At 44.6% G+C, this 15198-nt stretch overlaps 1 protein-coding gene across 2 annotated transcripts in view; it reads left to right on the forward strand.

The window, feature by feature from the left end:
- The first annotated feature begins 525 nt into the window (after window positions 1-525).
- The window catches only part of relt (RELT TNF receptor), a 104854-nt gene continuing 90181 nt past the window's right edge, over window positions 526-15198 (forward strand). For both annotated transcript variants that reach the window (XM_070892405.1, XM_070892406.1), the window contains exons 1-3: window positions 526-646; window positions 10629-10785; window positions 10882-10943. In XM_070892405.1, coding sequence (XP_070748506.1) covers window positions 10899-10943 — 45 coding nt within the window. In that variant the 5' untranslated portion in view covers window positions 526-646; window positions 10629-10785; window positions 10882-10898. The remainder of the gene's footprint in view (window positions 647-10628; window positions 10786-10881; window positions 10944-15198) is intronic.

Here is a 15198-nt window from a genome sequence, read left to right on the forward strand (position 1 = left end):
ATACATTCTGTCTTACTGTGTCATGGGAAATGCGCTGTAGTTTGTCTTCTTACTCTTCTATAAAGGCTCTTGGGATTGGTAGTTAGGATTGCCATCTGTTATCCGTCGTGGTTTTTTGGGGGCCAACTGCCTGAGAATTTGGTAAACATGTCAGCATAAGTCAGATTTTGGGGGAAAAATAGAGGTGCTTTTCCGAAAGTGTCCCATTAAATTGCAGCAGCAGCAAAGCAAACAGGGCAAAACATATAATCGTGGCACTGCACCCCGTCTGGTTTGGGACAAAGAAGATATGGAGAGAAAAGAATACTCTGTTAACCCCATTATACACGTCGGTGATTCACAGAGTCGTGACACTGTTTCAAAACAAGAGGCTTGCCCTGGAATTGACAGGGGGCGGGGCGAGGGAGGGGAATAGAATGTCGGGCTTGATGACGCACACAAAGGGAAAGGGGCGGGGACTTCGGGAAGGAGCCGGGGCGACGTCATCAGCCCTCTGAGAACGCGTGCCTTTTCAAAGCCAGCCGGTAAGTTGCAGTGAGTTTCAGTCAGTCAGTGTTAGGAGCTGGGTGCTGTCAGCAGTGCTACCTCTAAAAACAGGAGGAGACACAAAGCAGCACCTTTTGACACGTGCACATCAAGTGGACAGGTGAGTGTGCTTTCAAATAAATATATTTTATCAATACTAATGTTCAATGAATGAAAATGACACCTTTGTGAGTACGGTAAAGTTTAAAGCAGACCATCCAGAATTAGCCCATTTGATGAGTTGATTGCAGAGGGGGTTTTAATGCAGAATGGGTTTTTTTGAATCCAAAGAGAGGTTTTTTGTTTTAAATTGTGGTGATAGTGAGTTTTGAGCAGAACATTGGGAGTTTGTTGTGAGCAGGAACATGACCTAAACACAAGAACACTTCCCAACAGCGTCCAGTCTTCAGTGGGATTAACACAGGGAGCCAGGTGGAAAGTGGTGCCTGTGCCTGTGTCTGTGTCGCAGTGCTCCCCGCTCCTCAGTGCGTTTGAAAGGCGATTTGGGGGTCAGCATCATGCTTTAGAAATGTCGACCAACTTGTGTCTTTTTAAAGACCCATTGCTATTTTAAATTCTGAGTCATCAGCGCAGGGCGGGTTAGTTCTTGTTGTAAAATATCTTCCAGCACTGAATGTGCTGCAGATTTATACTGTTTAATCTGTGATAGTAATTGGAAAGAATTCGATTCTGACCCGGCTCTGTTCGGCATTTAAACCCGACCAGAGTGACTTCGTGATCACAATTCAGTAACATTGACGTGAAACTCTCCGCCCATCACAACCTGCCGTGGTTTCTCAACAAGGATTTCCGTTTGGGCTTATCATCGCTTTAATGGCGCGGAGACTTTGTTTGAGGAAATGCAGAATTTTCACCCCGGGCACATGTGCTGGCTGGGAAACTCCGTGTGGGCTAAACATAAAGACTGTAAAAGAATAGCTGTTTTTCACAAAGGTCTCTTTCGCCCCGCGTTTCACTAAGGAAGTCCCACCAGAGGAAATGTACAAGTTGTCACATTCCAGGAAGACCGTTTGCGGTCTGTTAAACACGCAGAATAGTGTACTGAGCAGTTACACTTTGAGGGAGAGAGGGAGTTTGACGGTCGTAGGCAGGCTCACAGCTCCGCCAGAGTAGGAGCGCTCCTCCACCCTGTTTCGGTGCTGTGGCCGAGGCGATTCTCCCAAGGTCCAGGGACAGAGATGGATTCACCCAATGTGGGTCACAAAGCATTGACTACAAAGGGCGAGCACTAAAGTGTGAAAGGAGATATATTGTTAGCATCTTTGATATCCGTCTTAAAATGGAACTGATCTCTCGCCAACCACTGAATGATTTATGAGCGATCAAACTAGACATTGAAGTTAACAAGCCCTTTTCTGCTGCCAGCATTGGTAAGTGTGTGCTGTAGTGAGAGGTGTGAGACCCACAGACATGGAATCAGTGCAGACAAGGCATTACCTTGGGTTCCCACTCTGTCTCCCAGGTGTGCCTTCCATTTAGCTGCAGTATACATGTCAAATATCAGGGTAACTTTTTAATATGTTGAATGTGTGAGGTTGCAGCCCCTGTTCCATTATTTGAAGGGGCTGCCCCTCAAATTCTGGTTACACTCCAGTCCCACGCTCCTGATCTTTGGGCACCCTGTGCGGAGGGAAGCGGGTAGGTCCGAGGGCCTCCTCGTAGGACAGCTCCTGGGCATGGCCAAGGTGGCCATTAACCGGTCCAGGCAGTGGGCGGTCGAGGAGTTGTTCAGCCCGACTGCCTGCCTCTCTTCTGCAGTTACATTCAAGCAGGGTGTCCCTGAGATGGAGCACGCTGTGTCCACCGGTATGCTCGCGGCCTTCCGCGAGAGGTGGGCACCGGAGGGACTGGATTGTATCATCACCCCTGGCAACCAAATTTTTATTTGATCCATTTAATGTTAAAAATTTAATTTGTTGGTTTTAGTGCCCCCTTTAATCAAGGGCACTTGATTATTGATTCAACTAAAATAGTTGTAGTGAGACCAGTGGTTAAACAATCAACCCTCTAGTGTATCTCAGCTACTCCGTTCACATGCCCTCACGTCTTAAGGTGATAGAATAAGCACTTCACTAGATGGTGGCATAGACTATAAACTGCCAGGCACTAAGAGGCAGTATCACACTGTAGATGTACACTATTTACTGTGGTTAACTAACCCTCCTGGGCTTTCCTCAACTAGTGTAAACTGGACCAGACACAACATCCCTGAATATTAACTTTTACATGATCATTTGTTGCTCACCATTCACGGAGTATCTCTGACTTGTGTATCTCTCCCTGTCTCTCATGGCTTCAGGTGGAGTCTCCAATTTGAACAAGACTGGCTGAGAAATATTTTTGAAAAATGACCAACAATATTTAAATATGTCCCTTAAACTCAGAACCCATAAGATGCTTGTATCCGAACTGAATGGCCTGGCATCTCCTAGGCACACCTGGCCAAGCAAAAATGTTTGCTATTCTGTGGCTATTATATTCATTTTCTATGAGCGAATCTAGTTTATAATCCTATCTATACTGTGACAGAAAGGTGGTGAAGCTGTAGTGTAGATTCTGAGCAGGGGTACCCTCTTTACATTGTCTGGAGCCCTTCTTAACATGCCCAGGAGAGAAATCTATACATGTGCCAAGCTTTGTCCAGCAGAGGCGCAACCACATGTATGAAGAGTTGGAGGGGACATTGGGCAATTGTGTGATTTGGAACATAGGAATAGACGTAGGCCATTTAGCCCCTCGAGCCTATTCCACCATTCAATGAGATCATAGCTGATCTGTATTTCAAATCCATCCACCTGCCTGGCTCCATAACCGTTAATACCCTCGTCTAGCAAAAATCTTATCGCTTTCAGATTTAAAATTATTAGTTGAGCTAGCACCTACTTTTTGTGGCAGAATTCCACACTTTTACCACCCTTTGTGTGCAGATGTGTTTCAGAATTTCTCCTGTGAATGGCTTGGCTCTGATTTTAAGGTTATATTCCCTTGTTCTAGACTTGCACTCCAGCAGGAAAAGTTTCTCTCTATCTACCCTATCAATTCCTTTCAAAATTCTAAAAACCTCAATCAAATCACCACTTAACTTCATGATGATGCTAACTTCATATAGTCAAGGGATTACATAGCCTAGTAATCTTTCCTCATAATCTAACCCCTGGAGTGGGGAACACCATTCTTGCCAAAAATATTTGGAGCTGCACATTCTCTTCATCCCCTGTTACAACTTGGGCCACCTCTTTATTCATCCAAACAAAGGCAAAATACCGTGGATGCTGGAAATCTGAATGCTGGAGACACTCAGCAGACCAGGCAGCATCTGCGGAGAGAGAGCAGAGTTAACGTTTCAGGTCGATGTCCTTTCCTCATTGAAAGTTCATCAACCTGAAACATTAACTCCGATTCTTGCTCCACACATGCTGCCTGACCTGCTGAATGTTTCCAGCATTTATTCTTTTTCTTTATGTCCTCTGCAAAAGTTAGCTTCCCATGGTCCATGCTTCCAATAAAACTGAAGCTTGCCCTTAATAGATACGGGGGAGCAGGGAGAATAATGAACCATTGAGGGATGTACCTGAAATAGTACATGATGCCACCATCTTCTTCCGACCCCTCTGAATCAGAGATGAAAATAGTAATACAATGCTAACTGATGCTCTTAAAACCACTTTCTGCATGCAAAAATTCAATAAGCTTTCTATGTAAGTGAACACCAGTGTTGCATCACCGTAGCGACCTATATATGCAATAATTTGTGATAACTGAAGAAGCAGCAAAATTTTGACATTTTATTCTCGGGTTCAGTCTGTTTTAGGCCACAGAATTGTGAATCAAAATCAGAACAAGGACAAGGAATGATAGCATACCATATTAATGAGTGATGACATGTGCATGCCATACCTAGGAACTGCTGATGGTGACACAATATGCATCTACTTGTTCTACAAACATGGCTTCATCTTAACTGATCTGCTAGCAAATCAAACAATTTAATCTTTCATACAGACCTTTTTGTCAGCTGGTGATCAGAAGAGAAAGAAAAGCTTTTATCATTGGCCAGTTCAAAATAAAAAAACATTTGCCAAATTCATATACTTATGTAATAAAGGAAGCAATACATAAAAATAGAAGTTACAATACTGAAACAGACCTTTGGTCCAACCAGTCCATGTCAGCATTTACCCTCCGTGAGCAAGTTGTCCTAATCACGTTTAACCACCCTGTTTACTCTAATTCTGGCCTCTTGAGCATCCCTGATTTTAATCGCTCCACCATTAGTGGCCATGCTTTCAGCTTCCAAGGCCCTCAGCTCTGGAATTCACTCCCTAAACCTCTCTGCCTCTCTAGCTCTCTTTTCTCCTTTAAGATGCTATTTAAAACCTACCTCTTTAACCAAGCTTTTGGTCATCTGCCCTAATAGCTCCTTATTTGGCTCGGTATCAAATTTTGTTTGGTATTGCTCCTGTGAAGTGCCTTGGGACATTTTACTACATTAAGGGCACTGTATAAATAAAAGTTGTTCCATTTCCCTTCAATCCCCTTTCCTTCAGCCATCCATCTAATCTAATCTTGAATGTTGACCTAGTTTCTGCCTCATCCACTAACCCTGGTAGTGAATTCCACAGCCTCACAGCTCTCCATATAAACAAGTTTCTCTTGCTCTCTGCTCGCAATCTCTTGTGTAAATGGCTCCTTGTTCTTGATCCCTCAACGACTGGAAAAGTTTTCTTCTATCCACCCTGTCTCATCCTTACCCTGCCTCATCCTTTCATAATTTTAAGCACTTCTGATATACTACCCTGTAATCCATGTTGTTCTAACAAAAAAAAGGCCCAGTTTTCAAACATATCTTTGTATTTGTAGTTTCCCATACTAGGCAGCATCTCAGTGAATCTGCATTGTACCCTCTCAATCCTCTTGTAATGTGGAAAAGGACAAACGTTGCCTTGCCACAGCGTATGTGCTTGAGGGTATTCCATTTATTGCCTTTCAGTAATGGTGACCCTAGGTAGCATCTAAATCCCCACTCCTCCGCCCCTCTGGTCCATTGTCTGCAATGAACTTAGGCTGCCTATCACATTGTTGGAAGGATTTGGTCATATTGAAAGCTGATTTTGTAAATCGGGCTAATTATACAGGCTTTGCGTAAAAGAGAAATGATCGCAACTAATGCCCAGATCATCCTAACATGCATAGTACTAGAGTGCCATAGCGCAATTCATTGTGCGAGGCATCCTGCGACACATGATCATGAACCAAAGGCCAGATTGCAGTTATACTGCAGCTAATGTTGGACCGACAGAACAGTAACCAAAACCTTGTGCTGATCAGTGTGGAACCAAATGCACTTGCATTACACTTTGGAACCAAATTTCAACCTACTCGTACTGCCAAAGTAAGGTATTATCAAGGGGAAGTATTTTTTTGTGTTTTTCTCTGAAATTAGATTTTAGAATGCTGCAGCTTGGAAACAAGGCATTGAATTATCAAGTTTGTGCCGCTGTTTTGTTCCACCTGATCCATTTGCTCAATATTGATTTTTTTTTTTTAGCAAACAGCTATCTCATCCCTTTTAAAACTATTCATGGACTCTGCTTCAACAACAGAAGTCAACATTGTAACCACCCTCGCTCTATCCACAATGATCGATTCCAGTAACTTCCCCACAACAGAAGGGCCTGTAGTTACCCGGTTTCTCTCTCCCTCCCTTCTTTAAATAATGGAGTAACATCTGCAATTTTCCAATCGAGAGGTTTGGAAAATGATGACTAAAGTATCTGCAGTTCCTTGACCAATTTCTTTTCATGCCCTGGGTTGGTAACCAAAGTTCCCCCTAAGCTGCGTGGCTGTGCAGTAATGGGTAAGGTCCAGCGCAGGCCGCTCACCGGCTTCTCCATTGTAAACACCGCGCATGAGCAGAAATTTAAAGGGACCGCGCACTCAAAGAAACAAGGCGCACAGAACAACACAAAGCTTCCAGGGAACATTGGTGGTCACCGTCAGGTCCTGGAGATTTGCCTATCTTAAGTTCCATTATTTTCTCCATTACCATTTTCTTAACTTGTATAAAATGCACAGTTTCTCCCCTTGACTTATGTTTTAAGTTCATTTGTACAGCTTGTATTTAATTTTTCTTTTTCCACTGTGACAATGTAACAAGTCTGCCACTTCCTTATTATCCATTAGAGTCTCACCTGCATCTGTCTTTAATTGGTCCACAGTCCCCTTTACCCCTCTCTCTCTCTCTCTCTCTCTCTCTCTCTCTCTCTCTCTCTCTCTCTCTCTCTCTCTCTCTCTCCAAATATTTATAAAAGCTTCTGCTGTTAGTTTGATACCCTTGCAAGTTTTTTTCATATTCCCTTTTGGCATCTCATTAATTGCTTTGTATTTCTTTTGCAGCTCGATCAGTCAGTTGCATTTATACCTTTCTTTGCATTTTTATAAGCCCTTGCTTTTAGCCTCATTTGTTGACCGTGGGTTGCTTCACTACACAAATAGAGCCTTTGGGGCTGAAATTGCCCCTTCCCTTGAGGCCTGTTACTGACGAAAATTGGCGGCCACGCTGTGGAGTGCATTGGCCGGCAATTTCTCGTGTAATGGCCGACCATTTTTGAAATTCTGCTCCTGCGGTATCCCGGCAGTGACCCACTCCCTTCTACCACCATTCCACTGCTGCTGATCCGTCTTAAATGCGTCATAAGAGCGTGCACCGCATATGTTCCTCCCCGAAGGCAAAAGTCTGCCAGAAAAGCTTGGTCCCACCGTGCGGTGCCAAAAGCTGCTTTTTTTTTTCCTGCTGGTGCAGTGAGGTTCTAGTCGGTCTAAAATGGTGCGCGGCTCCCATTTAAAGGGGAGGATCTACTGCCGCTGCCACCATGTTTGTTTTTGGCGGCTGACTGCCATGCCAGGCCGACAATTATGCCCCCAGGTTTGGCCAGGCCACCAACAGGCAGGCTGGCACCCCCTCTTGGGTGGCAGGCCACTAGCCTGGCTGGAACTCTCCCTGGTGGTCCAGTGGACTGAACTTAAACAATCGCGCAGGCTCTCCCCTTTTTAAGTGAAGGGGAGAGCCGTGGTGACTCAGCGTGTGATGACGTCATCAGCGCTACGCTGATGAGTGACAGCGGCAGCCACTATACCCGCCCCCAACTTCCGCCCCTCTAGACTGCAAACTTCCGCTTACCGCTGCATATTCGTCCCCGTTATGACCAACTTTCGGTCCACCGAAGAAAAAAAAAATGCCACACATCTCTGTATCCTCCCATTTATTGTGTAATTCCTTGACTTGTTGCCCCCTCCCCACATGCATTACCTCCCACTTTCCGGATTGAATTCCATTTTTCATTTTCCTGCCCAACTGACCAGTCCATCGCTATCTTTCTGCAATCTGGAGCTTTCCTCCTCCCTGTCAGCCACACGGCCAATTTTTGTATCATCTGCAAACTTCTTGATCATGGCCCCTACATTTTAGTCTAACTCATTAATATATACGACAAAAAAAGCTAAGGATTGAGCCCTATGGAACCCCTCTGGAAACAGCCTTCCAGTTGCAAGAACACCTGTCGACCATTACCCTTTGCTTCCTGCCACTGAGACAATTTTGGATCCAATTTGCCACTCCCTTGGATCCCATGGGCTTTTACTTTTTTGATCAGCCTGCCATGTTTGACCTTGTCAAAAGCCTTGCTAAAATCCATGTAGACTACATCAACTGCACTGCCCTCACTGAAACTCCTTGTTGCCTCCTCAAAACATTCGATCAAGTTAGTCAAGGTTGAGGGCTCCACTTCAGGAATTGAGCACATAATCTAAACTGGCACTTCAGTGCCGCACTGAGGGAGAGCTGCATTATCAGAGGTGCTATTTTTCTGATGAAATGAACAAATGAGGTGCTAAATGTAAGCAGTCCTGTGGAATGATTCTCAAGAGCTGGGAGTTGTTCTGAGCAAGCTGGGCCAGCAAGGCAAGGGAATACACAGCATGTGCTGTGATGCATAATATTTAAAGGAGAAAATCCTCCCCATTCTTCTGGAGGCAGTAGCTGACCCTGGCTTTATGGCTGTATGAGCAGCAGTGTCTCCTCGTGATATCTTGCCTTATGGGTATCTTTTCTTTAATCTGTGAGCCCGGGCGATGAGCTATTTGATTGGAGGTGGGAAATTGGTAGTATAGGAAGAAGGGAGAGAAACAAAAATCCCAGTTGCTTCCTCTGTGCACCATTTCTTGCACCTGTTTGCTCTTATCTTTGTATAAGTCTACTAACTTTTAAGCCATTTCTCTCATTCCCACTCTGACCTCGCCGTCCTCGGCCTCCTACACTGTTGCAATGAAGCTTAACAAATGCTCGAGGAACAGCACCTCATCTTCCTATGAGGCATTTTACAGCCTTCTGGACTCAACATCGAGTTCAACAATTTCAGACCATAACCACTGCCACCTCATTTCACACAGCAGTTGTTGCTGATGATTCTGCTATTCCCATTTACACCTCCAAGTTTCTTCACTTGTCCCATTATCGTCGCTGTTTGCCTTGCACCATCATCCCTTTTCCATTCAGTCTCTCCTGCCTATCACAGACCTTCTCTTGTTCATTCCTCCCACCCCCCCCCCCTTTCCCTGCACCTGCTTAAAACCTGTTGCATCTCTCAATTTTTCCAGTTCTGATGAAAGGTCATCGACCTGAAACATTAACTCTTTCTTTCTCCACACATGCTGCCTGACCGACTGAGTAATTCCAGCGTTTTCTGTTTACAATTCAAATTTCCAGCATCCACTGTGTTTTGCTTTTGTGTACACTTTTTTTTTTTCTTTTTTGCAAGTTATTTTCTCCTCTGCTTTCCCCGATCGTGCTGTACCACACGCTAGCTGCGGCGGAGAGATTATTCAGGCAACCTGTTCCGTCATCTCCACCAAGAGCTAAATAAATTGGAAGAACTATGCCACGTGTTTAATGAAGCATCTTCAACAGGATCTAGAGATTTTCCCACACACAGAACTGTGTGAGTGAAGATCTCTGGCAGGAGTGCATAGTAAGAAAATTACCTCCTAAATAAAGTTTAAATCAATGTTCCCCTTAATTTAGAGAGATTTCTACTAATTAGCATCAGATCTCAGTGTTCAGTTTTAGGATCTATCCACCAATGAGGTGAGGATGCCTTTTTTTTTAAAAAGCAGCCCCTGATAACGCAGTCTCAACCCAGCACCTAGTTAACATACATTTCACATGCAGCCAGTACTGAGAGATTTTCATTCCGTCGGCCAGGCTGGAATCAAACCAAGGTTCTAAAGAAAAGAAAGACTTGCATTTATATAGCACCTTTCATGGCCACCGGACATCTCAAAGCACTTTACAGCCAATGAACTACTTTTGAGTGTAGTCACTGTTGAAATGTGGGAAACGCAGCAGCCAGTTTCCACACAGCAAGCTCCCACATACAGCAATGTGATAATGACCAGATAACCTTTTTTAGTGACGTTGATTGAGGGATAAATATTGTCAAGGACACCCTGCTCGTCTCGAAATAGTGCCATGGGATCTTTTACATCCACCTGAGCAGACGGGGTTTAACGTCTCACCCAAAAGACGACACCTCCGACAGTGCAGCACTGCGTGGGAGTGTCAGCCTAGATTTATGTGCTCAAGTCCCTGGAGTGGGACTTGAACTGACGATCTTCGTACTCCGAGGCGAGAGTGCTACCCACTGAGCCACGGCTGACACTAAAGGTGAAAAGACCGTGTGGTAGATGAGGTGGGTTCTGCTGCATCTGTTCTGGTGCTGTTTTCTCTGATTGATTGGACTAATTAGCACAGTAGGGCACCGGGTTTCTCCATTGTGGAGAAGCTGCTGACTTCCAATTCCCAGTAATACTCATTTCAGGAGCATATAAAGAATTACACCTGGGAAGGGGGGTGGTGTGGGGGGGGGTGGGAAGAGAACAGAGTCTTGAACAGAAAGCAGAACAGTCAGTGTTTTTCAAAGGCTAGTAGAAAATTCCACATAGCAATAACACTTGGGAAGAGAAGGCATGGTGAGTGTAGCAGGGTGAGCATGAACTCATTACTTTCCATTTTCTCGTCTCTATAGGTGTGTACCCACTGTCAATCTGTGCCGTGCAGCTGTGTCACTAAATAAAGAGCGTGTGCATAGCAGAAAGACTTTAAACTGAGATTGAAGACACTGTAGCTCCTGTTTCCGAACAGCATATTTACTGTGGCCTTCCATCAGACAAAGGCTTGCCCAGGTCTGTACCTGCAATCTGTGTGAATACAAATTACGCTGTACTGGGCGCTAAATAGCTTATTCTGATCTTCTGTTGTGCCTTTCTTTATCTCATCAGGTCTGACGCACATTGAGATGAAGAGGAACCCCCTTTATTGCTTATTATTCTGTTGCCTCACAGTGAGTATCTGCTTTTACTGCCAAATGTTTCAGCATTGAGCATTGCTTTTTGAGACAGTGCCAGAGTAATTACAAAGAGAGACCAGGATCTTTGGCTGAAGGTGAACCGCTTCATGAAGTTCGCCCCAAATAAGCTCAAATACATCGTCTGCTCAGATAATGGTCCTGCAGGTTAAGCTCTGTTTATTTTGGTGCGGTGAAAAATTGGATAGATGACTGAAGTGTTAAAGAAAGAAAAACTTGGATTTAAATAGCACCTTTCATGACCACCAGACATCTCAAAGTGCTTTACAGTCAACTAAGTACTTTTGGAGTGCAGTCACTGTTTATAATGTGGGAAATGCTGCAGCCAATTTGTGCACAGCAAGCTCCCACAAACAGCAATGTGATAATGACCGGCTAATCTGTTTTTGTTACATTGATTGAGGGATAAATATTGGCCAGGACACCGGGGACAACTCCCCTGCTCTTCCCTTGAAATAGTGCAATGGGATCTTTTACGTTTACCTGAGCGAGGGCAGATGGGACCTCGGTTTAACATCGCATCCAAAAGACGGCACCTCTGACAGGACAGCACTCCCTCAGAGTGTCGGCCTAGATTTTTATGCTCCAGTCCCTGGCGTGGGACTTGAACCCACAACCTTCTGACCTTGGAAGCGTGAGTGCTCCCCACTGAGCCACAGCTGACATTAAAACAGAAAAGGCAAGAAAAATAGGGGGAAGTGGTTTGTATTCCCTTTACTTTCACATGCAGATGGCTCATGCATAAGAAGTATTTTTGTATTTTTATAACAATTTTTTTAAAAAGTCTCATTAGTTTGGCCATACTTCCACAGAACGGTCTGGAGGGAAAGGTGAGACATGGTCATGGGAGGGTTAAGGCAGTTTGGAATCACCGAGGCACACCTTTTGCACATACAGGATTCTTGGATGGAGCCCGTTTAGTTACCAAGGCGACAATTTGGCTTGGGCAGCATACCAGGCCCGTGAGGGATTTGGATGAATTCAGAATTCTGGTATCAACATCAACAACTTTCATTTATATAACACCTTTCACACTTAGTAAAACATCCCAAGGCTCTTCATGGGAGCATAATCAAACAAAGATTGACTCCAAGCCAAAGAGGGAGACATTAGGACAGCTTGGTCAAAGAGGTAGGCTTCATAGAGAGAGAGACTCAAAGGGAATTCCAGAGCTCGGTGCCTAGATTGCCGAAGGCACAGCCGTCATTGGTGGGGCGAAGGAAGTTGGGGAGGCACAAGGGGCCAGTACTGGAGGAACGCAGAGTTCTCCGAAGGTTGTAGGGCTGGAAAAGGTTACGGTGGGGGCGAGACAAATGGGGGGGTGGTTTGAATTTGAGACATTGGTGGAGCCAATATAGGTCAGTGAGTACAGGGGTGATGGGTAACACAACTTGGTGCGAGTTAAGATACAGGCAGCAGAGTTTTGAATGGATAAACTGCTGTTTACGCCTTTTGTCCAGGGTTTCTGCTGAAGCTGCAGTGAGAGAACAGCACTGGTTCAGGGCCATTAGGAGTAGGATTGTCACCTTTTGACAGGCCCAAAACTGGATGGGTTAAGGGGATCAAGGTCGAAGTTCTGATTTTTACTTCACAAACTTTATTAATCACCTTTAACACTTGTTTCTGCTTCATAAGACACAAGTGTAAAATAAATGGACTTCAGTTTCAAATGCCAGATTTGTGAGGGAAAAACTCCTGCTGTTGATTATTTATCGAAAATGCTGCCACCAGTGCATCAAGATTGTGTGCTCTGTATTCCCAACAACTTTTCCTTAAAATGATCAACAGGATAACTTGAGACATGGAGCACTCCAAAACTGGGCAGATGGGATCCTGAATTGTGAGGAACATTTTAAGTAACCCTTTGCACCCATGGACCATATGAATTTCAGGAGAGTGCTGGGGTGCAGTAATCAGAAGTGTGGCACATGGGTCTACACTTTTGACGTTGGGGCAGATGACCAAAAGCTTGGTCGAAGAGATAGGTTTTAAGGAGCGTTTTAAAGGAGGAAAGAGAGGCGGAGAGATTTAGGGATGGAATTCCAGATCTTGGGACTTGGGAAGCTGAAGGCACGACCGTCAATGGCGGAGCATTTAAAATTGGGGATGTTCGAAAGACCAGAATAGGCAAAGCGTAGAGGTCTCGCTTGTCCGACCCCCAGCACCGTACGAGTAGAAATTTGTCAGAAAAATCATGGAGGACTGCCTACTAAATCGTTTGGAGCATGCTCGTGCCCCCACCCAATGTATTTGTCTATTGTCCCCTCCCCCTTACAGTCTTTGGTAACACCGTGGCTGTATGCTGAGCAGCAGGCTGCATTGGCAGTCCTTTTAATGGCCATTCACCACAAATCTGAATTTCCTGTGGAGTGAAAGATTCAGGCGAGATCAGCTTTGTCTCAGCAGGATCAGTATTTGAGCTGAATGTGTAATTTTTTTTTTAGAGCATGTAGCACAGTGCAGAATGCTGAGTCGGTACAGACTTCTGCATGTGCCGACCTAAAACCCAATGATGTACACCACCTTCTTGAAAATATTTTGCGGCATCGTTATGGTGACATTGTCAGCAAAACTCCCAATTATCTTTTTGTTTTCCTAGCTGTTCATTCTTGAAAGATCAAAGTTTAGTGAATATGCTGCAGTGTATAATTTTAGTGTTTCGGGAACTTCATGCGGTGCAGTCTCTGGCATAATAATTCCTGGCAAGCTTTTGTATAAGCAAATGTTAGACCTGCCATTTCCTAATATCATAACACTGTAAATCTGTTACATAGTGGGTCACATTGTGTTGGAGATTTAAACTAAAAACCACATGAGTGCGGGAAATCCAAAATGCACAGCCGGTCAGTCTTGGTACCTGCAAGAGAAACATTAGGACACCTGCAACAGAAAGCAACTGGTTAACCCACAACCAGATGCTAATGTTATGAATGTTGTCTTGCATGGCTGGATTTACTGCATTAAACAATTCAACAGTTCGATCGCTCTCGTAACCAACTCTGCTCCAACAATTTGCTGACTGTCCCTATAATTTGATTCTAACGAGCTGCTTTGAATTTATTCCCAACTTATTATGACCATACACTCTGCTAAACTAGTGACTCATTTTCTAAATTTAGAGAAACCCTTTTGGGTAAAATAAAAATAAACGGATTTAGAAAAATGTTCTTATTGCGAGCGAGAGTCAATCAGTTTGGATCACCTGTCCTATAAATAGCGCTGCCTTGTGTTCTGTGCATGAAAGAAGCACCTCCCCAAATATGGGATAAGAATGAAAGGTTTACAGAATTTGGCTTTATAAAATGTCAAGAGCAATTGCAGGCTGAATGGGAGCTGAGTTTCTTTGTTGCAGCTTTAGCAATGGAGGACTTCCATTTGAGGTCGGGGAGCTGGTGACTGGTGACCGGTGAAGGGGAACTAATATTAAAAGGACCTCTTTCAATGAAAAGTGAAGAGATTCAAAAACGAGGAGTGAAGAAATGTAGCATTTGTAACCTCCACCAGCCCTACAACCCTCCGAGATCTCTGCGCTCCTGCAATTCTGGCCTCTTGCGCATCCCTCATTTTAATCGCTTCATCCTTGGCGGCCGTGATTTCAGCTGCCTTGACCCTAATTCTGGAATTCCCTCCCTAAACCCCTCTGCCTCTGAAATCCTCTTTCCTCCTCGAAGACACTTCTTAAAACCTGCTTCTTTGACCAAGCTTTTCGGCACCTGTCCTAATATCTCCTTATGTGGCTCGGTGTCACATTTTATTTGATAATGCTCCTGTGAAGCGGCTTGGGACGTCTTCCTACGTTAAAGGTGTTATATAAATGCAAGTTTGTTGTTGTAGGTGAGCAAACTGTATACAGCAGACAGCACAAGTCACCGTGAATGCACGGAACTGGGACTGCATGTACATCATTGATAATGATCTTACATGAACAGAACAGGCTTCCGTGGAAATGGAGTAGTTCGTGCTCGGGTAGATTCGGTGCTGATCGAGCATTCTGTACTTGGGAGCAGTGAAAAGCAAGTCCCAAGTGCTGGACAATACTACAAAGGTCCATTGTAATCCTCTTTAATGCTGTTGCGGCTGCTTTATTGCATCAAGATCCACGGCGCGGCCCTGGACAACGTGGACCATTTCCCATCCCTCAGGAGCCTCTTAACAAGAGCAGACATTGACGACGAGATTCAACACCGCATCCAGTGCAGCCTTCGGCTACCTGAGGAACAGAGTGTTTGAA

The sequence above is a fragment of the Pristiophorus japonicus genome, chromosome 10 (genome assembly GCF_044704955.1).
Source record: "Pristiophorus japonicus isolate sPriJap1 chromosome 10, sPriJap1.hap1, whole genome shotgun sequence".
Taxonomy (NCBI): domain Eukaryota; kingdom Metazoa; phylum Chordata; class Chondrichthyes; family Pristiophoridae; genus Pristiophorus; species Pristiophorus japonicus.